This window comes from Geotrypetes seraphini, chromosome 11 (genome assembly GCF_902459505.1).
Source record: "Geotrypetes seraphini chromosome 11, aGeoSer1.1, whole genome shotgun sequence".
NCBI lineage: Eukaryota > Metazoa > Chordata > Amphibia > Gymnophiona > Dermophiidae > Geotrypetes > Geotrypetes seraphini.
Genome location: NC_047094.1, coordinates 81,946,845 through 81,971,602, shown reverse-complemented (window position 1 = coordinate 81,971,602; position 24,758 = coordinate 81,946,845). Strand labels below are relative to the sequence as shown.

At 49.9% G+C, this 24,758-nt stretch overlaps 1 protein-coding gene across 4 annotated transcripts in view; it reads left to right on the top strand.

Annotated features, from left to right (window-relative positions):
- Positions 1 to 24,758, top strand: part of LOC117369113 (zinc finger protein 704-like) — a 147,578-nt gene that overhangs the window by 7,316 nt on the left and 115,504 nt on the right. For all 4 annotated transcript variants that reach the window (XM_033963132.1, XM_033963135.1, XM_033963131.1 and 1 more), the window contains exon 2: positions 14,644 to 14,861. In XM_033963132.1, the coding sequence (XP_033819023.1) occupies positions 14,644 to 14,861 (218 nt within the window). The remainder of the gene's footprint in view (positions 1 to 14,643; positions 14,862 to 24,758) is intronic.

Genomic DNA, 24,758 nt, shown 5'->3' with positions numbered 1-24,758 from the left:
ATGATTCAAAATGTGTGATCGTGGCATCGAGGTACCCCCCTCTTGAAACCCAGCATGCACCCAAAAAGAGGGAGGAAAAGCCTGACTAATGTAGCAGTATAGAACCAAAATGTACAACTCAAAACTGCTTTTGATACTTTCACTCGGTCAAAAAACAAAAAAGAGAGGCAATATAACTCACACAGTACTAAGCTGTTGAGTGACAAAAGAGCTCAAAAATAGAACCCAAAACAAAGTGACAAAAGAGAACATAAACAAAAAGTCACTCCATATGTATTAATCAGAAAAAATCTGAAAATGTCCAGTGCTAACCGCAAAAATTTGTACCTCCTCATTATCCAGCGGCCGCTGGATAATGAGGAGGTACAAATTTTTGCGGTTAGCACTGGAGTTCTAACAATACATGAGACTTCATTGCCCACTTTTTTTTTTTTTATATTTAAATTTTTATTTCAAATTTTCATAAAATATAATATACACAATACATTGAACATCAAACTACAGTCACAGCAAATGTGTAAGAAACAACTTCAAATGCTCAGAAAATAAATGCACATGTACCATACAATTTTCACCCCATAACCCCCCACCCCAAACCCCCCTCATCTCATAAACCCCCATCTCCAAACTCCCTGAAACCCCCCCCCCCCCCCAGAAACACCCTTACCAACCAGCTGACTAGCTAGGCAGAATAATCAAAGTAACCCCTACAGAGTGGCCAACAGATCTCGTATATTGATCCAGGTCAGAGATCGGGTCAGGAACTTATTACGACGGGTAGCCACCGCTATCTCCATCCTTCCGATGGACAAAAATCGAGTGGTCCAGTCAATGTGAGATGGAGCTACTTTATTTTTCCAGTGATTAGCTATGAGATATTTAGCTGCTGCTAGGCCCCAACGAAGCAGTTTAGTCTGCCAAAGATGTTCCCTCTCATTATGGAGACCCAGAAGGCATGTCTGAGGAGTCACTGCCACCAGATCTCTGAGTAAGGTGGACAGATTACGAGCCACAGCTGTCCAAAAGGGGCCAATGACCACACAGTCCCACCAAATGTGTAAAAAGGATCCCACCTGCTCACCACATCTCCAACAGTGATCTGACACTCCGGGGAACAGTTTGTGCAGCCGTTCTGGGGTATAGTACCACCGAGTGAGAACTTTGTAAGCATTCTCCTGAACCAAAGCACAAGTGGAAGCCCGGGAAACCTCCCCACATATAACTTCCCAATTCTTAGTAGTGAAGGAAGACTCTAAATCCCTCTCCCAATGCTTTTGAAAAGAAAAATGAATAGGTGAATGACCCCTCCTATACTGGTACAACACTGAAAGTGGCCGAGGAACCTGACGTAGCAGCAGCCAGAGATTCTCAAAAGATTCCTGCTCTATGCTTAAAGGTGATCCCCAGCCTTGAGCCTGCATGAAATGCCTTATCTGGAAATAGGCCAAAAAGTCCCTATCGGGCAAGTCAAATTTCTTCTGGAGCATGGCAAAGGATAGGATCCCAGAGGTCCCCAACAAATCTCTAAAGACCTTCAGTCCTTGTCGTGACCACCGATGAAAAACCCAATTATCTCTCCCAACCTGGAATTGGGGTTCAAATTATATCATAGCCAAGGAAGACACCAATGCTCCATTGCCCAGCGTAGTTCGAGCTTGGGTCCACACCGTGGCCAGATGTTGCACAAAGGGGTTGGAGATACTTTGGATCCAGTGACGTTGGGATCCAGAGACCCAAAGCCTGTGTTTCAACAACACCCTTTCCCCTGATTCCTGTTCCAACTGTACCCCACTTTTGTGTTCTCCTAATTCCCAGTCTAATATCAATTTCAACTGAGCTGATTGATAATACCATTCTAAATTTGGGAGACCCCCTCCCCCCCGCAGCTCTGGCCGCTCACATCAAGGATTGAGATAACCTAAGAGACCTGCGTTGCCAAATAAAACTTCGCAACTCCTTCCCTAACCCCCGTAACTCCCGGGCAGGTACCTGCACTGGTAATGTTTGAAAAAGGAACAACAGCCGTGGAAGCACATTCATTTTTACTAGAGCTATCCTGCCCCACCAGGACAGCCAGAAGCCGTTCCACCGTTGCAGGTCAGCTCTTATGCGATGGTAAAGGGGCTGATAATTATTCTCATAAAGCCGAGTTACATCTTTGGGAATATGGATGCCTAGATATTTAATCCCGTGAGTAACCCATCGAAAAGGAAAACAACCCCGAATGTTCTCCACCTCTAACGTGGTGAGGGTCAAATTCAAAACTTCTGTCTTATCCAGATTTATTTTGAACCCAGAAATTCTTCCATACAATTCAAAAAGTTGTAAAAGATGTGGAATGGTGACATCAGGCCGTCCCACATAGAGTAAAATATCATCCGCAAACAGCGCCACCCGATGCTCAACCCCATTCTGCACGAAACCAATCAGGTCGGGATGATTCCGAATACTCAATGCCAAGGGTTCTATAGAAAGAGCAAACAAGAGAGGTGAAAGTGGGCATTCTTGTCTGGTCCCTCTGCAAATAGAAAAAAAATCGGTATAAAATTGATTAATACGTAGGCAAGCCCGCATTATAAAGAGCCCGAATCCATGCAGTAAAAGTCTGGCCCAACCCCATACGGTCCAACACATCCCAGAGAAATCACCAGAGGATCCTATCAAATGCCTTGTCCGTGTCGACCGACATCAGAACCGATTTCGACCTGAGACCAGCTCCCCATAACAGATTAAGGGTCCTCCTAATGTTATCGCTCACTTGTCTACGCTGTATGAAGCTCGCCTGATCCTGGTAAATTAAGGACGGCAACACCTTACCCAAACGCAAAGCAAGCACCTTAGCCAATATTTTTGCATCCAAATTCAGCAATGAAATAGGACTATATGACCCACAAGACAAGGGATCTCTCCCAGGTTTCAAAAGTATAGACACGCCAGCCTCTCCCATTGTTGTCAGAAGGCGGGCTCCATGTGGAATCCCGTTTGCCACCCGGACCAGTAAAGGCCCTAACTGCCCTGAAAATTGTTTATAAAAACATCCAGTGTAACCATCAAGTCCCGGTGATTTCCCGTTCTTCAATGTCCTAATCACACCCAGAACTTCCGCTAATGTGACGGGTTCCTGTAAATAGGCCCGATCCGATTCTGATAAACTCGGTAAGGGAAGTGAGTCAAGGAAATTAGCCTGAGCCTCCTGATCCCCCGGACCAGGGAGGCCATATAGATGAGAATAAAATGCCAAAAACTCCTGCCTGATCTCCAAGTCCACAACCTTTAAGTCCCCCAGTGGAGCTCCCCTAATCCGAGCTATTGTAGCCCGATTCTGTTTAATCTTTATATATCTAGCCAGTTGAGCGCCGGCCTTATTGCTATGTTCATAAATATGAATTCGGAAACGTTCCCGCATCTTGTCTATATCTTCCACTTGAAGTTGGTAAAGTTCATCTCTCACCCTCTGTAATTGGGCCAATACCTGTGCCTCCCGTGTCTCTTGATGAATTCATTCCAACTGGGACAACCTTTGATGTAACTGGAAGAATTTCTGGGTTCTTTGACGTTTATATCTAGCCCCCCATTTAATAAGTTCCCCACAGACCACCGCTTTTAAGGCATCCCACAATACAGCGTCGGTAACCTCCCCATTATCATTCTGAGCTAAATAATCAGTTATAGTGCATTCCACTGCGGCAATTACTGGCGGGGAGCCCAAAAGAGACTCATTAAGCCTCCAGTACTTACGCCCTCCTTGATCCAATACACCAGTGCAAGCCACCCAGACGGGAGCATGATCGGAAATATGCATCAGCCCAATTTCAGCCCGGGAGATCCCTCTCATCTGGTTCCGATGAATCCACACCCCTCTAATCTAGTATAGGTATTTTGAGCATGAGAATAGAACGTGAACAATTTTTGGGATCCATGAAGTAAGCGCCAACAGTCTATTAAGCCTAGTGAAAGCATCAATTTGCCTAACGCCTTAGCAGGACTGTGTAGTGATCTATGCCCTCCACCCGAGTGGTCTAAAACTGGATCTGGGGGGACATTAAAATCACCACCAAGGTAGACTGCCCCTCGGACAAAAGGACTCAAGTCAGATTGAATACCCTTAAAAAAAGTAACCTGGGCAGAGCACGGTCCATAGATGTTAATAATGGTCAACGGATGACCCTGCAATACTCCTTGCAAGGCCAGGCAGCGCCCCTCTTTATCCCTATATATGTGATCCACCTGAAGCCCTAAGCCCTTTCGTACCAGAATGGCCAGCCCTCCCGCCCTTTTAGTGGCACCCTCTCCTTGATGTGTCCAGATCAAATCAAATTGGGGTCTTTGAAGAAGACCAGTATCACGGGGTCTCAAATGTGTCTCTTGTAGCAAACAAATATCCCATTTCATACGTTTTAAGTCTCTAAATACCATGCTCCTCTTACCAGGACTATTTAGCCCATTGACATTCCAGGACCCAATGAGAATCTGAGGTTCCCCGGCCCCTCCACTCTGCCCAGCTAGCTCCCTCCTTCTAGCCAAACCCCTCCCACCCCCCACCCCCCTCCGAATAGCCGATCCGCCCAATTTGGAATCAGCCAATATGAGAAATGTAAGTCATAGCGAAGAGGCTCACCTTGAATGCTGTCTTGTTCTCTACATTCACACAAGCCACTCATCTCTCCCCCCCAACCTTCCATCAGCACTCTCCACTCAGCAAACATGCTATCCCCTTACCAGAACTATAAAAAGTAAATGTTTAAAGTTCAACAAACCCTCATACTTACCGTAAATCATATTATTAGCAGGCTTCCATCTAAATAAAACACCTCAGAACTAAACAGGCTAGCCAATGACTAACCCCCACGAAAAATATCATGTGGGAGGCTTGTTAAAACGGCAAATGTGAACTCTAAAGTAACCATCTTCAGTAGTTAGGAATAACAAGGAAAGTCAATACAAATGAAAATAGAGCAGTTCAGGTGCCTGAAGTTGATGGTTGAGGAGGCTCAGACAAGACTCCCAAGTCCCGGGTACCAGACTCTTCAACCGCCCCTGGAGAGCACAGCTCACGTCTGTCCACTGGCAATCGGCAGCCCAAGTCCTTCAGGGTGATCCAGGCATCCGCCAAGGTATCCACTCTGCGATGTTTCCCATTCACTGTGAGTAACAGTCCAAACGGAAAGAGCCAGCGATAACGATATCCCTCAGCACGCATGATTTGAGTCACTTCTTTAAAAGCACGGCATTTTTGTAGGGTCACAGTAGCCAGATCCTGATATACCCCCTGCCAGATATACCCCTGATATACTCCTTTCCAGATAAAATTAGGATGACGCCTGGCTGTTTGAAGAATCCGTTCTTTTAGTGGAAAGTCCCCAAAGCAAGCTATGATGTCTCTGCTGCCCATGCCCCGGGCTGGACCTAAACTCCGATGAGCTCGTTGCAGAACAATAGAACTCCTGTCCTCCCCGGTCCTCTTCCAAGAGCAGGTTGGTACAAAAGTCTTTTATCACGGTTTGTGCATCTTTATACTGATCCGTATCAGGAAAACCCTTAAAGCGCAAATTATGGCGCCTCGATCGGTTTTCTAAATCTTCCACTTGACTCCGCAGATCTTCTAGCTGGGACACCGCCGCATGCAGCTTCGTGTAATGCTCTTGCACAGTGGACTCCATGTGAGTCAAACGGCCCTCAGTCGCCGACACCCTAGTGCCCAGGTTGCTCACCTCCGATCGTAACTCAGCCAGGGCCGCCTTAACATCCGAGCGAAGCCCCACCATTTCCTCTTTAAGTTCCCGGAACCACCTCTCCAGGTTCCCTTCCAGCTGCTGGTCTCCCGATCCGGTGCCGGCCATCTGAGATCCCGCCTGTGCCCAGGCTGTTGCGCCATCTTAATAGAAGCTTCTCGATGACGTCACTTCTTTTCCATTGCCCACTTTTTTGGAAGGGTTCAGCAGTGGCTTTTCGATTACCTGACGCAGTATCGAAACGTGCACGTCAGAACCAGCGATTCTCTAAAGCTAAGTTTTTTTCTTTTTAGAGTTTCATACCCAAAATGATAAAGCTATAACCTGTTTGGTTTTGCGTAATCAACTAGAGAGATATATATCATTTTTCTGACACTGTATTGAACTTTGCAATGATTGGGTGGTGAGGCAGTTTTATAGCCTTTATGTCTCTGAGCACAGTTTCTAAAAACAGTAAAGAATATTTTCAGATTTTTTTTCTGATTACCGTATTTTCGCGGATATAACGCGCACCCGTGTAAAACGCGCACACGGGTATAGCGCGCAGAAATCACGATGCTATGTACAAAAACTTTGGTATACCGCGCTCACGGGTATACCGCGCATACTGCCCGACGCTCCTTTCGCCCGCCCTGACTTTCTGTGCGCTGTCCCGACTCTCCGTTTACCCCCCCTGACTTCCGTGCACTGTCCCCCCTTGAAGGTCTGTCCCCATCCTGAAAGCCTGATGCCCCCCCCGACGTCCGATACATCCCTCCCCCCGAAGGACCGCCGACTCCCCAACAATATCGGGCCAGGAGGGAGCCCAAATCCTCCTGGCCACGGCGACCCCCTAACCCCACCCCGCACTACATTACGGGCAGGAGGGATCCCAGGCCCTCCTGCCCTCGACGCAAACCCTCCTCCCCCCAACGACAACCCCCCCCAAGAACCTCCGACCGCCCCCCCCAGCCGACCCGCGACCCCCCTGGCGACCCCCACGACCCCCCCACCCCGTACCTTTGGTAGTTGGGCCAGAAGGGAGCCCAAACCCTCCTGGCCATGGTGACCCCCTAACCCCACCCCGCACTACATTACGGGCAGGAGGGATCCCAGGCCCTCCTGCCCTCGACGCAACCCCCCCTCCCCCCCAACGACCGCCCCCCCCCCAAGAACCTCCGACCGCCCCCCCCAGCCGACCCGCGACCCCCCTGGCGACCCCCACGACCCCCCTTCCCCGTACCTTTGATAGTTGGCCGGACAGACGGGAGCCAAACCCGCCTGTCCGGCAGGCAGCCAACGAAGGAATGAGGCCGGATTGGCCCATCCATCCTAAAGCTCCGCCTACTGGTGGGGCCTAAGGCGCGTGGGCCAATCAGAATAGGCCCTGGAGCCTTAGGTCCCACCTGGGGGCGCGGCCTGAGGCACATGGTCGGGTTGGGCCCATGTGCCTCAGGCCGCGCCCCCAGGTGGGACCTAAGGCTCCAGGGCCTATTCTGATTGGCCCACGCGCCTTAGGCCCCACCAGTAGGCGGAGCTTTAGGACGGATGGGCCAATCCGGCCTCATTCCTTCGTTGGCTGCCTGCCGGACAGGCGGGTTTGGCTCCCGTCTGTCCGGCCAACTACCAAAGGTACGGGGAAGGGGGGTGGGGGGGTCGTGGGGGTCGCCAGGGGGATCGCGGGTCAGCTGGGGGGCGGTCGGAGGTTCTTGGGGGGGGCGGTCGTTGGGGGGGAGGGGGGTTTGCGTCGAGGGCAGGAGGGCCTGGGATCCCTCCTGCCCGTAATGTAGTGCGGGGTGGGGTTAGGGGGTCGCCGTGGCCAGGAGGGTTTGGGCTCCCTTCTGGCCCGATATTGTCGGGAAGTCGGCGGTCCTTCGGGGTGGGGGTGCGAGTGGTCCTGCCGGGGGGGGGGGGGGTATCGGACGTCGGGGAGTCGGCCGGGCAAGAGGGCTTGGGCTCCCTCTTGCTCCGATCGTGGATGCGGGTGGGAGCGCGTGCGAGCGGTCGTTCGGGGTGGGGGTGCGAGCGGTCCTGCTGGGGGGGTGAATCGGGCGTCGGGCGGGGTGGGAACTATGTTTTAAAACTTTTGTATACCGCGCTCAGGCATATAACGCGCGAGGGGTATGCGCGGTACGTAAAAACACGTATAACGCGCGCGTTATATCCGCGAAAATACGGTAATACATATGGAGTGACTTTTTTTTTGTTTTTGATACTTTCACTGGCAAAAAACTCCCTCACAGAACAGCTCGGGTTTAAAAAAGGGCAAAGTCACCTTGAGGCTCGAGGATTTAGCTGACAAAAGACAACTTGAGCTCCAATGCTGTCACATCTTCTCCAATCTTCCCAACAAGCGACCTTGTTTCACCAATGTTTGCTCCCACCCCCTTGGCATATTCATCCTTTACACTGCCCCCAAACCCCCCCTTGAACACTCATCTTTTTCAGGGCCCCTTCTCATTTTCAGCCATGGCAGTAGCTCTCTTCCACTACCCACTGAGCTTCCGTGGCAATGAGAAAATGACCCGCTGCACAATAGGTCATTTCCTCCTCTTGTGCTAACTTAGACCCAACTGAATCATGGTCTGAACTGAGCATGTACAAGAGATATGGCATTAGTGGATGAAGTGCTTCTACTGAATTAAGTGCTGTTCATGCAATATAGGTGGGACTCATATAGATGTCTCTGTCTGTCTGGACTTGGTATGCCAACCAGCTGTGAAAACAGAAGGGCTCAGGTCCCCATGACTACGCCACTGCAGCTCCTTGTGATTTTGGACAGTCACCTAACCTTTTAGTGTCCCAGTTATAAAATATATAATATAAAATATATAATAGTAAACCACTTTGATTGTAACCACAGAAAGGAAGTATATCAAACCCCATTTCCTTTCCCTTCTCTTTCTGGTTAGCTCTGGTAGGTTGGTTAAAGTACAGTAGACTCCCAGTTAACCGGCACCCATGGGGATTGATATATGCCAGATAAATGTAGTTTCTGGTTGCTTGAGAGTTACTATTAAAAATAGGCCTAACTAATACTATACCCTATACCAGTGTTTCCCAACCCTGTCCTGGAGGACCCCCAGGCCAGTCAGGTTTTCAGGATAGCCCTAATGAATATGCATGAGAGAGATCTGCATATAACGGAGATGCCAGGCATTCAAATCTGCTCTAAACATATTCATTAGGGCTATCCTGAAAACCCGAGTAACCTGGGGGTCCTCCAGGACAGGGTTGGGAACCACTGCCCTATACTATGCCATACCATAAACTGTTCCAGACAAACTAACGGACATGTGATAAGCAAAGTGTGGGTGTACTCAGATGTGACGTGCCAAGTTTATACTTAAAAATGAAAATGAGAGAACGATCCAAGATGGCGACGGTATAGGGACGCTGTGCGAAAGCTCCCGATAGTTTTCTTCAAACTGGACTTTTTTCTCTATACAAACACGATTTCCTACCTTTGAGATGCCTAAACGGAGAGGAAAAAGCGCCGCTGGGGCCTCGCGGCGCCCCGAGACCTCCGTGATAGGCAATATTGAAGAAATTATCCGGCGCATGTAGGCTACGTCGGCAGGAACAGGGCTACCCCCGCTGGAGACGCTGCAGGAAAACGGCGCGCAGCAGTCCTCCTTGGGGCTTGAAACTACCTTTAGCCCTGACAATCTAGCACCTCCCCCGCATCCACGAACGGCTAGCTCCCCGAGGGAGGGGGAACTTCCGGGCATCGGAGTGTTTCCTCCTCTGGAGGCTGTGGAGATCAGTCCGGGGGACAGAGATTCAGTTTCCCAGATTTCTCCAGGAAACCTGAACAAGGAATTCGAGGTCATTACAACAGCGGGAGAAGGATTAACCCAGTCCGGACAGACATTGGAAGACTTGCCAGTGGGTGAGCATAAGACTTTACATTTTCAATTGCCTCAGATAATTAAACCCCAGGAGGTAACTCTGGATGCTCTGTGGGACCTGGTAGTTACTATTCCTAAAACTATAGCGTCCCAATTAAACCAAGTGGAAGAACGGTTCAAATTGTATGATAAGGATATTCTAGAAACACGGAAAATTACCAATGAAAATAAATTGCAGATAGAAAATCAACAACAGAATATTAACTCTCAAAGAGCAATACAGGAAGCTTTAATCAAAGATAATACAAACTTAAGAAGGAAACTTGAGTCACTTGAAAATTCTACAAGAAGTAATAATCTTAGATTAATTAATTTTCCTAAGATTATAACAGTAACTCCTAGAGAAATGATTACTCGCTATCTGACGGAAATATTGGGAATTTCTGAATCTTCTATACCACCTCTTACTCAGGTGTATTACCTTCCTGTTAAAGACATTAAAGAAGTAAATCAAGAGCCTTTGGATGTTACAGCCTTATTGGAATCCTCAGATAGGGAAGCAGCCATACCGGCAACTTTGCTTCTTTCAGTAGCTCTTACAATGGATAAAATATGGTTACTGAAACTATTCTTTAAAAATAAACATAAAGAATTTTTGGGACTGAAAGTTCAAATGTTTCCTGATTTGGCCAGAGATACACAGAAGCGGAGAAAATAATTTCTTCTAATGAGACCAGCAGTTATAGCCCTGGGTGCAACTTTTTTCCTTCGGTATCCTTGTAAATGCATAGTCTATTATAAGTTGCATAAATTTGTTTTCTTTGAACCGTCTCAACTGACAACATTCCTATCACTGTCAAGACTGGAGAAAGCTCAAGATGGATAGAGATAGACTGTTAGCACAGTTTTACCTATAACTGTTTTTTCTTCCTTAATTGATTACCTTAATTCCGTTTATTTTTAATCTTGGATCCAAAATAGAGGACTTGAGTGAGATTAAAGATACAATTATTTCTTGTGTTAAATTATGTTTAAAAATTTTATTTGCCTCTTGAAATTTTGCTTTTCTGTACAAGTTTATACTTGATTGTTATATTGAAAACTCATAAATAAATAATATAAAAATGAAAATGAATTCAATTTCTGGAGGAAATTTATTTATTTAAAGTAGAGAATGACACGTGGCTGTTACCCGCAGTTAGCTGCAGGTAACCTGCCTAAACGGGGAAAAAACTGTGTTCACCGTGGCTACGGGGACAAGGCCATTCACCGCCCCGTGGAGCGGTGAATGGCCTTGTCCCCACAGTTAAGGGAGGGAATGCGTGTGGTCACCTATTGCGCTCCCTCCCTCCTTAACTGATCGCTGCTGCTGCTGCCACCCAGTCCCAACATCTCCCTACTCCCTCCCTGCCCCTTACCTTCGTGGCCGGCGATTTCTAAACCGCATTCTTACAGCAGCCGGAGCATTGAAGCTGCGTGTGGCTGCCATAAAGATCATCTCTGACGCAACCGGAAGTTGCAACAGAGACAACCTTTCCGGCAGCCATATGCAACTTCAATGCTCCGGCTGCTGTAAGAAGGCAGTTTAGAAATTGCCGGCCTCGAAGGTAAGGGACAGGGAGGTTTGTCAGCACAGTTGTGCGCTGCAAGCAGAAAACACTCCTTCTGCCTGTCTGACCTGGGCCTGTTGTCTGGGGGGGGCGTGGGTGCATGGCGGAAGCAGCTAAGAGGTGTTCTCACTGCGGGGGGGGGGGAGGGGTGAAAGTGCCATGAAGGTAAGGGGCAGGGAGGGAGAAAGGGAGGAAAGGTGGAGTGGAGAGGAACAGATGCTTAAGGGCCAGACTATGGGAGGAGCAGAGGGAAGAAGATGGGTGCCAGACCAATTTTTTTTTGGGGGGGGGAGGGAGAGGCACAGTAACAGAGCAAATGGAAGATGCAGAGAGAAGAGAGACAGTGGATGGAAGGAATTGAATGAGAAGATGAGAAAAGCAGAAACCAGACAACAAAGCTAGAAAAAAAAAATTCTATATATTTTTTTTTTTGCTTTAGGATAAAGTAATATATTAGTTGTGTTAATAAAAATTTATAAATAAAGCCCTGCCAACTGAACATCTCTTTCTCTAGATCAGCAGCCAGAACTTTGATTTATAAGGAAGGAATAAGTTAAATATTGCAGTACTGAGGCTGCGGGGATGGGGGATGCTGCGGGGATGGGGATGACGGGGTGGTGAAGGGGATGGCGAGGATGGGGCGGTGAAGGGGACGGTGGACTGGGGACAGATTTTTTCCCTGTGTCTTATTATTTCTTATGGGAAAATCGTGGGTGGGGGTGGAATACAACTCATTTTTGAGGATTTCTGGTGGTAGGGTTCTGGTCTCCTTCCTCCAAAACCCATATTTCAGCATTTTTTTATTTTTTTCAATTAGCTTTCACTGGCAGTTTTTGGTGTGATTTTTCTGGCAATGGCCATCTTGGATTTTAAACAATATTTTTTTTTTCTCTCTCTCAATTTATGAGAGGTTTGCTGTTGCTCAAACCCCAGTCAGACCTCCCGTTGTATCATGGGACCTCGGTGTCATCCTCACGTAGCTGATGAGAGCTCCATTCGAGCCATTTGATAACTACCACCTGAAATTTTTGACCTGAGGCACCTGGTGGTGGTCAGTACAGCCTTACAGAGTCAGTTAGTTCCAGGCTATAGTGGTTGATTCACCTTCCATATGATTTCATTGCAGAGTAGTTCTTTGCATGCATCCTACTGTAAATTCCTTCATAAGGCTGTGTCAGAATTCCATCTTAACCAGTCAATTGTTCTGCTAACTTTCTTCCCAAAATCCCAGTCTCATCCCGACAAAAGTGTACTGTACACCTTTCATTGCAAGAGAGCCTTGGCCTTTTATCTGAAGCAGACTAAAGCCCATAGGCAGCCCACCCAGCTTTCTGTTTCTTTTGAACCCAATAGGATGGGGACCGCTACATAGTAACATAATAGATGATGGCAGATAAAAACTCGAATGGTCCATCCAGTTTGCCCAACCTGATTCAATTTAAATTTTTAAATTTTTTTCTTCTTAGCTATTTCTGGGCAAGAATCCAAAGCTCTACCCGGTACTGTGCTTGGGTTCCAACTGCCGAAATCTCCATCAAAACCTACTCCAGCCCATTTACACCCTCCCAGCTATTGAAGCTCTCTCCAGCCCATCCTCCCCCAAACGGCCAAATTCTCTTATGCCTCACCTCTGTATCATGCTCTCTATTTTTTGATGATCTTACATTGTACCTGTATTCGCTGTTTGTCCAGCTCTTCTTTGTTGTAAACCGCCTCGAACTACAACGGCTTTGGCGGTATATAAGAATTAACTTATTATTATTATTATTCTCTAATTTAAAGTACAGTCAAACCTCGGTTTGCGAGTAACAGTTTGTGAGTATTTTGCAAGACTAGCAAAACATTTTTGCAAATCGTGACTCGCAAACTGAGCGTTGACTCCATTTGCGAGTCCCCCCCGCCCGCGAACAGGCATCGCCCTCCCCTCCCCGCACATCGTCCCCCCCTCGTGAGCGCCTGCCCCCCCCCACCCCACGTGTACCGGCGTCCCCCGCCCACCCAAACTGAAGGCTTACCCCCATCTGGCACCGGCACGCAGCACCAACCCACAGGAGGGGCCGGTGCCTGAAGATCCTGCTTTTTACCGGACTGGGCCTTGAGCATCTGCGCATGCTCAAGGCCTTCTGGCTCCTGCCTCTCTCTGAGGTTCTCGGAGAGAACGAGAGCCAGAAGGCCTTGAGCATACGCAGATGCTCAAGGCCTAGTCCGGCTGAAAGGTCACTTGGACACACAAAGACAGAGGCATGAAGAAGGTACAAGAAGTTTATTTACAGCATGCCGGACCCTTGTGCAGTGAACAGCCTGCTTACAAGAGTGTTAGAAACAGGAAATACACGGACTTTTATGCCTTTTCACTAAGCATATGCAAACTAATATATGCAAAAACTACAATTTTCATTTGTTACTTCTATAACTTTTCTACAATTATTATTGGTCCTAAGCCAGCACTTATGATAAGTTCAGGAGTACAACTTATAGTCCTATAGGAGGCTAGCTCATTTCTCTGCTTATCTAAGTCTTGCAGTTCTAAATGTTACATGTTCAGGAGGGCAGGGTACATCATGGCTCAAACTCTTATCTATTTAACTTACAATGTGGAAAGGTAGTGACATACATTTCAAGCAGATGAGGTCAGTAGATTATACACTGTTTTCAGCTATGTAGGCCAGAGCAATATTTCAAACAACAGTTAACCATTTCATGACCCTACATGGCAAGAGGCAAAATCTTCGTGCACCAGCACCTCCTGTGGGTTGATGCTGCGTGCCGGTGCCAGATGGGGGTAAGCCTTCAGTTTGGGCGGGCAGGGAATGCCGATTTGCATGGGGGGAGGGTGTTCATGAGGGGGGGGTGCGATGCCAGTTCATGGGGGGGATGTGGAAGTGCACCAGTGGCCTTGGGGGTGGAGCAGTGCCGGTGGGGGAGGAGGTGGAACCAATCAAGCGAGTTTTCCTTACTTCCTATGGGGAAACTCGCTTTGATATACGAATAATTTGGTTTATGAGCATGTTTCTGGAACAAATTATGCTCGTAAACCAAGGTGCCACTGTATTACATTATTTCTTTGATTTTATTTTTTTTGCTGGTTGCTTGAGAGTTCTGGTTAATGGAGAGTCTACTGTATACCAGTTGCTAGTAGCTGTTGTGTGCTTTGTGGGGCCTACTAGACAAGTGAGATTTATTTGCTTGGACTGGCATTAGCATGTTTTGTATCTAGTTTGCAAAAAAAAAAAAAAAATACTTATGGAGGAATTGTCCCCTGGCTCATTTATGTTCTGATCCATGGAAAAGAGAAAGGGAGTCTGTGCAGAAGCTAACTAAAGTTTTATTTGAGAAAGGATGCATTTAGCTGATGGTATAGCTCTGTTGCACGGTGCTGTGAAAAGATAGGGTATTGGAATTAATTTTATTGTTTTATCCCTACATTCTGAGTTACTTTGTTCATACTGTGCATCTCATTCCCCTTGTTAGAGTCGTACACGGTGCAATGGTACAGCTTCGGCTGAAGATTTGGAGGCGACCGGAATCCAGCTGAGTCATCCAGCAATGTCACTGGGACAGCCAAGAAGGACAGTAGAGGAGCAGCTGTGTCGGGGGCATCATGAGGGCAATGGAGCACCTTATCCTGTTCACTCTTGTGGACAGAAGTTTCCACTTCAATCAGCTCATATCCCAGTTCCTGGTCAGAGGTAAAGCCACATTCTATAGCATCCCTCCAGATTGGCACAGGTGGTTATGCACTCCAACTAGCAGGTGGAAACTGAGATACACTGAGTTCTGAGCTCGGCTATAACCATGCTATGCAGTTTTCAGACTCTAGAAGGACATGCTAAGCTGTGCAGTTCAAGTCAGATATTGGGGTGTTAGGCCTGTTTGGTATAAGTTCTACACTGCAAAAAAAGGGTTCACATTCATAAGCGCGCAGGACAAAAGTGCTTCGAAATTACAGAGAAGACAATTGAGCGCAAGACTTTAGCGCGCTGCAGTAAAAGTTTATTTTAAAGAGCTCCAAGGGGGAACCCCCCCAGTTTACTTAATAGTGTTCGCGCTGCTGTTGAGGGGGGGTTTGGGGGGTTGGAACCCGCCATTATAGAGGAAACTTAACTTTTTCACTATTTTTTAGGGGAAAAGTTAAGTTTTCTGTACAATGTGGGGGGGTTACACCCCCCACACTCCCCCAACAGCAGCGCAAACACTATTAAGTAAGGTGGGGGGGTTTCCCCCCCCACACACACACACCCCCTCGGAGCTCTTTAAAATAAACTTTTAGGGTGATGCGCTGGAGTCTTGCACTCAATTGTCTGATCTGTAATGTCAGCGTGCCTTTGTCCGGTGCGCTTTTGTCCCGTAACCATAAAAAGGAATTGTGTCTCCTGATATTGCCATCTAACATTGTTAGCTCGCCAACAGGGGTCTCTTTCACTATTGCACCCAGTTGGCTGGGTCCCTCTCCCACATCCCTTTGGGGCAAGATTTTGTGTGCCTCAGCTGAATGCCTTTGTCTGTCAGCAGCCAGCCAGCCTTGAGTGCCAGTGGGGTCTGCTTATTTAAAAACAACAAAAATAAAGTTTTAAGCACCTTTGCTTTTGTTCGGTGTGTACTACACAAATACTTCTAACAATGAACTCGGGATCCGCCTGCACCTCGCAGCTCCAGGCATGCAGCCAGTGATGGTTTGGGTCTCAGCAGGGGTGGCTTGTGTGGCTGGACAGAATCTTTTGATTGTGGTGGGAGGTAGCTGCAATAAAATGAAAGAAGTGCTTTGCCTGTTCTGGCGGTGGTCTGTAAGTTTTGTGTCTCCCGTAGGTGATGCTGAGCTGGGGAAGCAGTTGGAGCTCTGTGAGAACATTGCTGAGGAAAGTGTTTCAGGTGCACAGGAGGCAAAGATGGTTCCTGCTTTAGTGGGAACCACCGCCATCTTGTCTCTAGTATCGGGGACTGAGCAATCTCTACAATTCATCTGCATGTCTGGTTTGTTGAGTCAGGCTGAAGGTACTCTTGGCCAGAGGACTTCCAGAGTTGACTTTTTACCAGGCAAGGTGTACAGTACTTTCCTTGAGGCAGAGAGGAGGCCTGGCTGTTTAGGCTTGGGGAGGGGGGAGATTTCAGGATCCTCCTTCCATCCTTTCTCCTCCCAAGTGTCAAAAGACTGGATTGGGAAGAAGAGGCACTCTTAGACACAGGTTATCCCAGGACAAGCAGGCACATATGGGTGACATCATCAACAGAGTCCGGATGCGGACGCCTCACAAGCAGACTTGCTTGAAGAAACTCGAAGTTTCGAGTCGCCCGAACCGCGCATGCGCGAGTGCCTTCCCGCCCAGCGCAGGGCGCGTCTTCTCAGTTTTCCACGGAGCCGAGAAGTCCGTCTTTGACTCTCTGCATTTAACTTCGTTCCTTTGTGCCTTCTCTGAACCACGGTTTGTATTTTTTCCTCACGAATCGCTGTTCTTATTTTCTTTCTTTTATTTTTGGTTAAAAAAAAAAATTTCTTCTTCCGTTCTGGATTTCGGGACAGGCCCGCTCGACTGCAGCCCGAGGGCTTTGATCTTGCGGCAGCTATTTTTCCTTCTATGTCCTGGCCTGCCACGGGCTTCAAAAGGTGTAGCAAGTGTCAGCGCGTGATCTCTCTTACGGACCCTCACGGACGCTGCCTCAAGTGCCTTGGGCCGAAACATCATCCTAGGTTGTGCCTGCCTTGCCAAACACTTCAGCCTCGTGCTTTTAAACGTCGTTGTATTTTGGTGGACAAGCTCTTCGAGATGGAGTCTTCTACAGATCCCTCGACTTCGAGGCGTCCTCGGCCTCGACTCCTACCGAGGTCTCTCCTGCGCCTACTTCTTCCACCTCGAGCCTCATCAGATCTTCGTCTTTTGCAGCGGCTCTTACTTCGACGTCATCTGCTGTATCTTCCCATGTTTCCTCAGGTCAGATAGCTCAGCAGTCGGTTCCACCGGTAGTGATTAAAGTGTCTAAGACTCCCAGGTTGAAACACACTCGCACTACCTCGAAGGAACCTCCAGCCAAAGCAGGTGGTCCGGTTTCAGACGCAGATCCATCCTTGCCAGCTTCTTTCCAGACCATGTTAGAGAAGCAGTTTATTCAGTCCCTTACTAACATGGGACCCAAACTGCTTCCTCTTATCCAGTCTGGGCATTCAGCAGACTCCCACGAGGTCGAGCCGCTTTCTTTGCCCCAGTCTGAACTTACGCACTCTTTGCAGGGAGCAGAGTCTCTGCGAGTGTCTGGTCTGGCATCCAAGCACATAAAGCAAGGAGTAGATTCTTTGCGAGTGCCTCGACAGGAATCCTCACAATCTATACAAGGAGCAGAGTCTTTGGGAGTGCATCGAGGTTCAACCACCAAGCCTTTGGAGTTTCGATCTACATCCTATTCATCCGCTGGCATCTGCTGCTCTCGTCTCCGAGGCAAAGTTTCCTCGATCCTCGAGATCTGATTCCAGACACAGTTCTCACCGACGTTCGAGGCCTTCATCGAGGCACCCTTCCAGGCATAGTTCTTCTTCTCAGGACAGACCATCTTCCTCTAAGCCTCGATCTACTCCAACCTCGACCAGACCACCGACTCCTCGTTCGAGGTCTCCAATGCCAGACCTCGAGGATATCCTGGTTTCGATTGCCTCGTCCAAATCATCAGGTTCCTTTGATGCCTTTTTCCCTACCGAAGCTTCATCTTCGACCCAGGCTGCCTTGACGTCTTCGAGTCCTTCTCGAGGCAAAGCATTGGCAGATCAGCTATCTTTCTCGTCTTTCTTTCGTCAGATGGCTGTGGACTTGGATCTTCAATTAGATACTGGCTCCAAATACTCTAAGGAGTATCTAGAAGTCATGCATCTTCCTCAACCTCTGGCAGAGTCTCTTAAGCTTCCACTTCATAAGCTTTTAAATCAGACTTTTGGTCGATACATGGAAACACCTTTTATCCCAGGACAAGCAGGCAGCATATTCTCACATGTGGGTGACGTCATCTACGGAGCCCCAGCGCGGACAGCTTTTCAAGCAAACTTGATTAAAGTTTCAAGTTTGCTACACTGCACCACGCATGTGCATGCCTTCTTGCCCACTAGAGGGCGCATCCCACCTTGTGGTCCTCAGTTCAGTTTTTTCCGCGGAGCCAGAAGCCCTGTGGAAATTGAGCTCCTATTTTTCGGCCTTCTGACACCGCGTCTGAGTTATTTAGCTCGGTCGCTGTGCTTTAATTCTTGTTTTTTCGTTATTGGCTGTCGTTTTTCGTTAAAAAAAAAAAAAAGTTTTATTTTTTCCGTTCGGCTCCAGGGGCTCCCGAGGGCCGCGGAACGTCGTTCGTTCCCGGCCCCTTTTCAATTTCATGTCCCGTCCCTTGACGGGCTTTAAGAAATGCACCCGGTGTGAGCGGTTACTATCCATCACTGACCCCCACCGGTGGTTCTTGCTCTGCCTTGGACCCGAGCATCCGACTAATTCCTGCGATCGGTGTTCCACTTTTCAGGCCAGAGCGCTCCGTCGACGTCGCGCCAGGATGGCGGAGCTTTTCGCAGTTGACTCCGCGCCCGGGAAGGCCTCGACGTCGGCCCCGGCCTTGACCTCGGCCTCGGCGCCTTCGGCTTCGCCGCGTCCCTCGACCTCGAAGCCGACGTCTGCGACCAAACCTGCCTCGGGTAAGCCCTCTTTTCCATCCCCGACTCCAGGGTCATCGAAGAAGCCATCCTCGAGTTCCTCTGCGGCGGGTGGGTCGACCTCGGCCCCGCCCAGGACTCCGGCCACTAATGCCCCGAGGGAATACTCGAGACCGAGGTTGCCCTCCAGGGAGCATCCCCCGGCCTCGGACCTGCCTACCATGGTCGGGATTCCGGCGTTCCAGGACCTCCTCCGAGCATTGATTTCCTCGGAGCTGTCTGGCGCCCTCGAACAACTGCAGCGGGCTGCGACCTCGACTGCTTTGGCCTCGGGGGCCCCGACCTCGACGACCTCGGTCCCGACTCCCTCGGTTTCGGCTACCGGGGCACCACCGACCTCGGCCTCGACCTTGCCCTCGACCTCGGGGGCCCTGCCTGAGAGCAGCGTACGGCCCCGGGACAAGGTACGCAGAGTGAGACGGATTTCCTCCTCCTCCTCCTCGAGGTCCTCCCGGGGTTCCTCGCCCTCGGGCCGGCCTCGGGCGAGGCGTCGCCCGAGGAAGCCGAAGCGTTCGCGAGGCTCTCCTCGGCGACGTGGTCGCTCCTCGCCGCTTGGGGGCAAGGCCTTGCGGGTTTCGGAGCTTCGTCTCGATAACCCGAGGCTGCTCCATTCCCCTGCGAGAGGGGTTCTCATGACTCCTCGCCGAGGAAAAGGGGGCGTGCCTCGGTCCCTCTGACGCCTGGGACGTCTCCCAGGGGTTCCTCGAGGCGGAGACGTTCCCCGACCCCCTCGAGACCATTAGATCTGGCCTCATGGGGCTTGGGGTCCGGTAGGGAGCCACGTTATTCTCACGAGGCGTCCCCCTTCTGTTCGGCGGAGAGGTCGAGAACTCCCTCGCCGCCTGCCCGTCCGTCCTCCTTCTCCAGCTTTGTGCAGGACATGGCGCGTGCCTTGGGTCTGGACCTCATGGCTGGATCGCAATATACTAAAGAGTTCCTCGAGGAGCAGGACCTTCCCACTCCCCCGAGGGAATCCCCTCGGCTGCCCTTGAATAAGGTCCTTCATCAGACCTTGCTTAAGAACCTAAATTCTCCTCTTACAGTCACAGCGGTGCCGTCTAAGATGGAGTCAAAGTACAGGACGATTCCACCCAAGGGTTTTGAGAAGGCTCAACTCTCCCACCAGTCCCTACTGGTCGAGTCTGTGCTCAAAAAGACGCAACCCTCCCGAGTTTCTGCGGCGGTCCCGCCCGGCAGGGAGGGTCGGACCCTTGACAAATTTGGTCGTCGCCTCTATGCGAATTCCTTCATGGCAACCAGGGTCTTAAATTATGCCTTTACCTTTTCATCCTATCTGCGTGGCATGGTAAAGGATCTGCCCCAATATCGTGAAGCCTTGCCGGATTCCCGCAAGGAAGGGTTCGACAGGTTTATGTCCAACCTGTCTCAATTATGTTTGTACCTTTTTCATGCAGTGTACGATACGTTTGAGCTGGTATCGAGGGTGTCGGCTTTTGCGGTAGCTATGCGCCGGTTGGCGTGGCTACACACCCTCGATATGGACCCAAACCTGCAAGAACGCCTAGCGGACTTACCTTGCGTGGGGTCCGAATTGTTTGATGAATCCCTGGAGGCGGCGACCAAACGGCTCTCGGAACAGGAGCGCTCGTTGGCCTCCTTGGTCCGTCCGAAACCTCGGGCCACGCCGCAGAAACCCTTCCGGCCTCCCCCGAGGCGGTACCCTCAAAAGTCGACCCCGGCTTTTTCTAGGCCACCGCCTCGGCGCCCCCCTCGACAGGGCAGAGGGAGACAAACCAAAACTCCAGCGCAGGGTCCTGCCAAGCCAGCACCGTCCTTTTGACGGGATAGGCGGATGGGGTGGGCCCCTCTCCGCGATCGCGCCGGACCCCCTTCCCATTGGGGGTCGACTCCAGTCCTTTTACGCGGCCTGGACCGAGATAACATCCGACGCTTGGGTGCTCCGGACTGTCTCCGAAGGCTATTCTCTCAACTTTTGCTCTGCGCCGCTGGAACAGTCACCGGGGCTTGCCCATACAATCGGACCCAGCTCCCCATCCTCTTGGCCGAGGCCAAGGCCTTGTTGAGGCTTCGGACGGTGGAACCTGTACCCCCTGACCAGCGGGGGCGGGGGTTTTACTCCCATTACTTTTTGGTCCCAAAGAAGACCGGGGATTTGCGTCCCATTCTAGACCTCAGGAAGCTCAACAAGTTCCTGTTCCGGGAGAAGTTCCGGATGTTGTCACTTCCGATATTGTATCCTCTCTTGGAGGAAGGGGACTGGATGTGCTCCCTGGACTTGAAGGAAGCATACACCCATGTTCCGGTGCATCCCGCCTTCCGCAAATTCTTACGGTTCCAGGTGGGCGAGCTACACCTGCAGTACAGGGTCCTCCCCTTCGGCCTGGCTTCGAGTCTTCACGAAATGTATGGTGGTTGTCGCTGCAGCCCTGAGATCTCGGGGGCTTCAGGTCTTCCCTTACCTGGACGATTGGCTGATCAAGGCCCCGACCTGGGAAGGGGTTATCTCAGCGACCCTACAGTCTATCGCCTTCCTTCAACGACTAGGGTTCGAAGTGAACTTCCCCAAGTCACAGTTGAGGCCCACCCAATCACTTCAGTTTATAGGCGCAGTGCTGGACACTGTTCGCCTCCGTTTATTCCTCCCTCCTCCTCGGTTGGAGGCTTTGGTTCGGTTGGGCCGTCTGATCTCTCAGCTACCGGTGGTGTCGGCTCAGCGCATGATGATGCTTCTGGGCCACATGGCTTCTACGGTCCACGTCACTCCGTTCGCCAGACTGCGCATGAGAATTCCTCAGTGGACTCTGGCCTCTCAGTGGCGCCAGGAGTGCGATCCTGTCTCTTCTCACATAACGGTGACTCCTTCTTTGCGACGCTCGCTCCGTTGGTGGACCGACTCTTCAAATCTTTCAGGGGGTTTGCTCTTTCTCGTCCCTCCACATCGCAAGGTTCTGACCACGGACTCCTCGGAGTACGCGTGGGGGGCCCACCTCGACGGTCTGCGGACCCAGGGCCTGTGGTTGGCGGTGGACCGACGCTGTCACATCAATGTGTTGGAGCTGCGCGCCATCTTTCTGGCGGCTCGAGCATTCTGCCACCTGCTCCGCGATCAGGTAGTCCTCGTGCGGACGGACAACCAGGTGGCCATGTATTATGTGAACAAGCAAGGTGGGACAGGTTCTTGGTCCCTTTGTCGGGAAGCTCTGCGCCTTTGGGAATGGGCGATCTCCCAGAACATCTTCCTACGGGCGGTCTATATCCAGGGGGAACAGAACTGCTTGGCAGACAAACTCAGTCTGCTTCTCCAGCCGCACGAGTGGTCACTCAACGCCAGAGTCCTGCGCGAGGTCTTCGACCGCTGGGGGACTCCACACGTGGATCTGTTTGCCTCTCCGGAGACTCGCAAACTACCCCTGTATTGTTCTCGGATGTACGCCCCGGACCGTCTAGAGGCAGATGCCTTTCTTCTCGACTGGGGAGGGAGGTTCCTTTATGCGTTCCCTCCTTTTCCCCTGATCTTGAGGACGTTGGTTCGTCTCAAATCATCCAGGGCCACTATGATTCTCATTGCGCCTCGGTGGCCTCATCAACACTGGTTCTCCCTGCTTCTTCGTCTCAGTATCAGGGAGCCTCTGCTTCTGCCTGTGTTTCCCTCTCTGCTATCTCAGAGTCGGGGTTCGCTGTTGCATCCCAATCTTCAGTCGTTACACCTGACCGCTTGGTTCCTTTCCCCTTGACTTCGGTTCCGGTTTCTCAGTCGGTGCGGGAAGTTTTGGAAGCCTCGCGCAAGGTCTCGACCAGGCTTTGTTATTCCCAGAAGTGGACCAGGTTTTCCTCCTGGTGTTCCTCGTGTCATTTGGATCCGGATTCGGTCCCGGTGTCTTCGGTACTGGACTATTTGTTACATTTGTCTAATTCCGGCCTGAAGACGACATCTGTCCGGGTTCATCTCAGTGCCATTTCGGCTTTCCATCGGCACTTGGATGGACGTTCTCTTTCGCTTCATCCTTTGGTGACACGTTTCATGAAGGGTCTAATCAAGGTTTGTCCCCCTCTGAAGCCTCCTCCTGTCGTTTGGGATTTGAATGTTGTCTTAGCTCAACTGATGAAACCTCCCTTTGAGCCTATCGACAAGTCTCTCCTGAAATGTCTTACTTGGAAGGTGGTATTTTTGATTGTCCTCACATCTGCTCGCCGGATTAGTGAGTTGCATGCTTTGGTTGCGGATCCGCCTTTCACTGTGTTCCATCATGACAAGGTGGTTCTCCGCACCCATCTTAAATTTTTACCTAAGGTTGTGTCTGATTTCCACCTCAATCAGTCCATTATCCTTCCTGTGTTCTTTCCTAAGCCCCACTCCATCCTGGCGAGACGGCGCTCCACACGCTTGACTGTAAGAGGGCGTTGGCTTTCTATCTCCAACATACCAGCTCTCATAGGAAGGTTCCTCAATTGTTTTTGTCCTTTGATCCTAATCGTTTAGGACATCCTGTTTCCAAGCGCACCTTGTCCAACTGGTTGGCTGCTTGTATTTCTTTTTGCTACGCTCAGGCTGGTCTTACGCTCCCGGGTCGAGTCACGGGGCATAAGGTCCGGGCGATGGCAGCTTCAGTTGCTTTCCTCCGATCTACTCCTTTAGAGGACATATGTAAAGCTGCCACTTGGTCTTCGGTTCATACGTTCACCTCCCACTACTGTCTGGACACTTTGTCCAGAAACGACGGCCGGTTTGGCCAGTCGGTGTTACGTAATCTGTTTTCCTAAATTGCCATCCTCCCACCTGCCCTTTTTTGGTTGGCTTGGAGGTCACCCACATGTGAGAATATGCTGCCTGCTTGTCCTGGGATAAAGCACAGTTACTTACCGTAACAGGTGTTATCCAGGGACAGCAGGCAGATATTCTCACAACCCGCCCGCCTCCCCGAGGATGGCTTCTTTGCTAATTATGGAACTCAGGACCACGAGGTGGGATGCGCCCTCTAGTGGGCAAGAAGGCATGCACATGCGTGGTGCAGTGTAGCAAACTTGAAACTTCAATCAAGTTTGCTTGAAAAGCTGTCCGCGCTGGGGCTCCGTAGATGACGTCACCCACATGTGAGAATATCTGCCTGCTGTCCCTGGATAACACCTGTTACGGTAAGTAACTGTGCTTTTCCATACCAGCTGTTCCAGGCAAATTGGACTCTAGGTATAAAACTGTGCATCGCAAAAGATTTGACAATTCACAGTTATCTCATCAATCCCTCCTTGTCGAGTCCTCCTTAAAGAGATCCCATCCTTCCAAGGTTTATGCCACCGTTCCTCCTGGAAGGGAAAACTATGGACAAATTCGGATGTCGCATTTATCAAAATGCTATGATGTCCTCTAAAGTCTTCAAATATAATTTTAAATTCATCACTTATTTTGAATTTCTTATTCTTTATTACCAAAGTTCTTGAATTATCTGGATACTCAAATGCACTTTGAATTTCAAGAAGTTATTGCTTCTTTGTCTCAACTCCGTTTGCATCTTCTCCAATCATCTTATGATGCCTTCGAGTTGTCTGCCCGAGCAGCTGCTTGCTCTGTGGCTATGCATCGTCTTGCCTGGCTTCGTACCATTGACATGGACCCTAATTTTCAAGACCACTTGGCTAATATACCTTGTGAGGGCAATGACCTCTTTGACGAATCTATCGAGGCAGCCACTAAGAAATTGTCTGACAATGAAAAATCTTTTGCTTCGATTGTCAGACCTAAGCCAAAGCCAGCTCCTGCCAAGCCTGCACGCCCTGCTCTTATTTATCAACGGCGTTATGCTCCAAAGCCAGCTCCTTACACTCGCCCTCCTCTTAAGAAGCAGCAACCTCAGAAGCAACAGAAACCTCAACTTTCTGCTGCACCTAAGGCTTTTCAGCCTTTTTGACTGTTTACAACAGAGCATAACCTCCA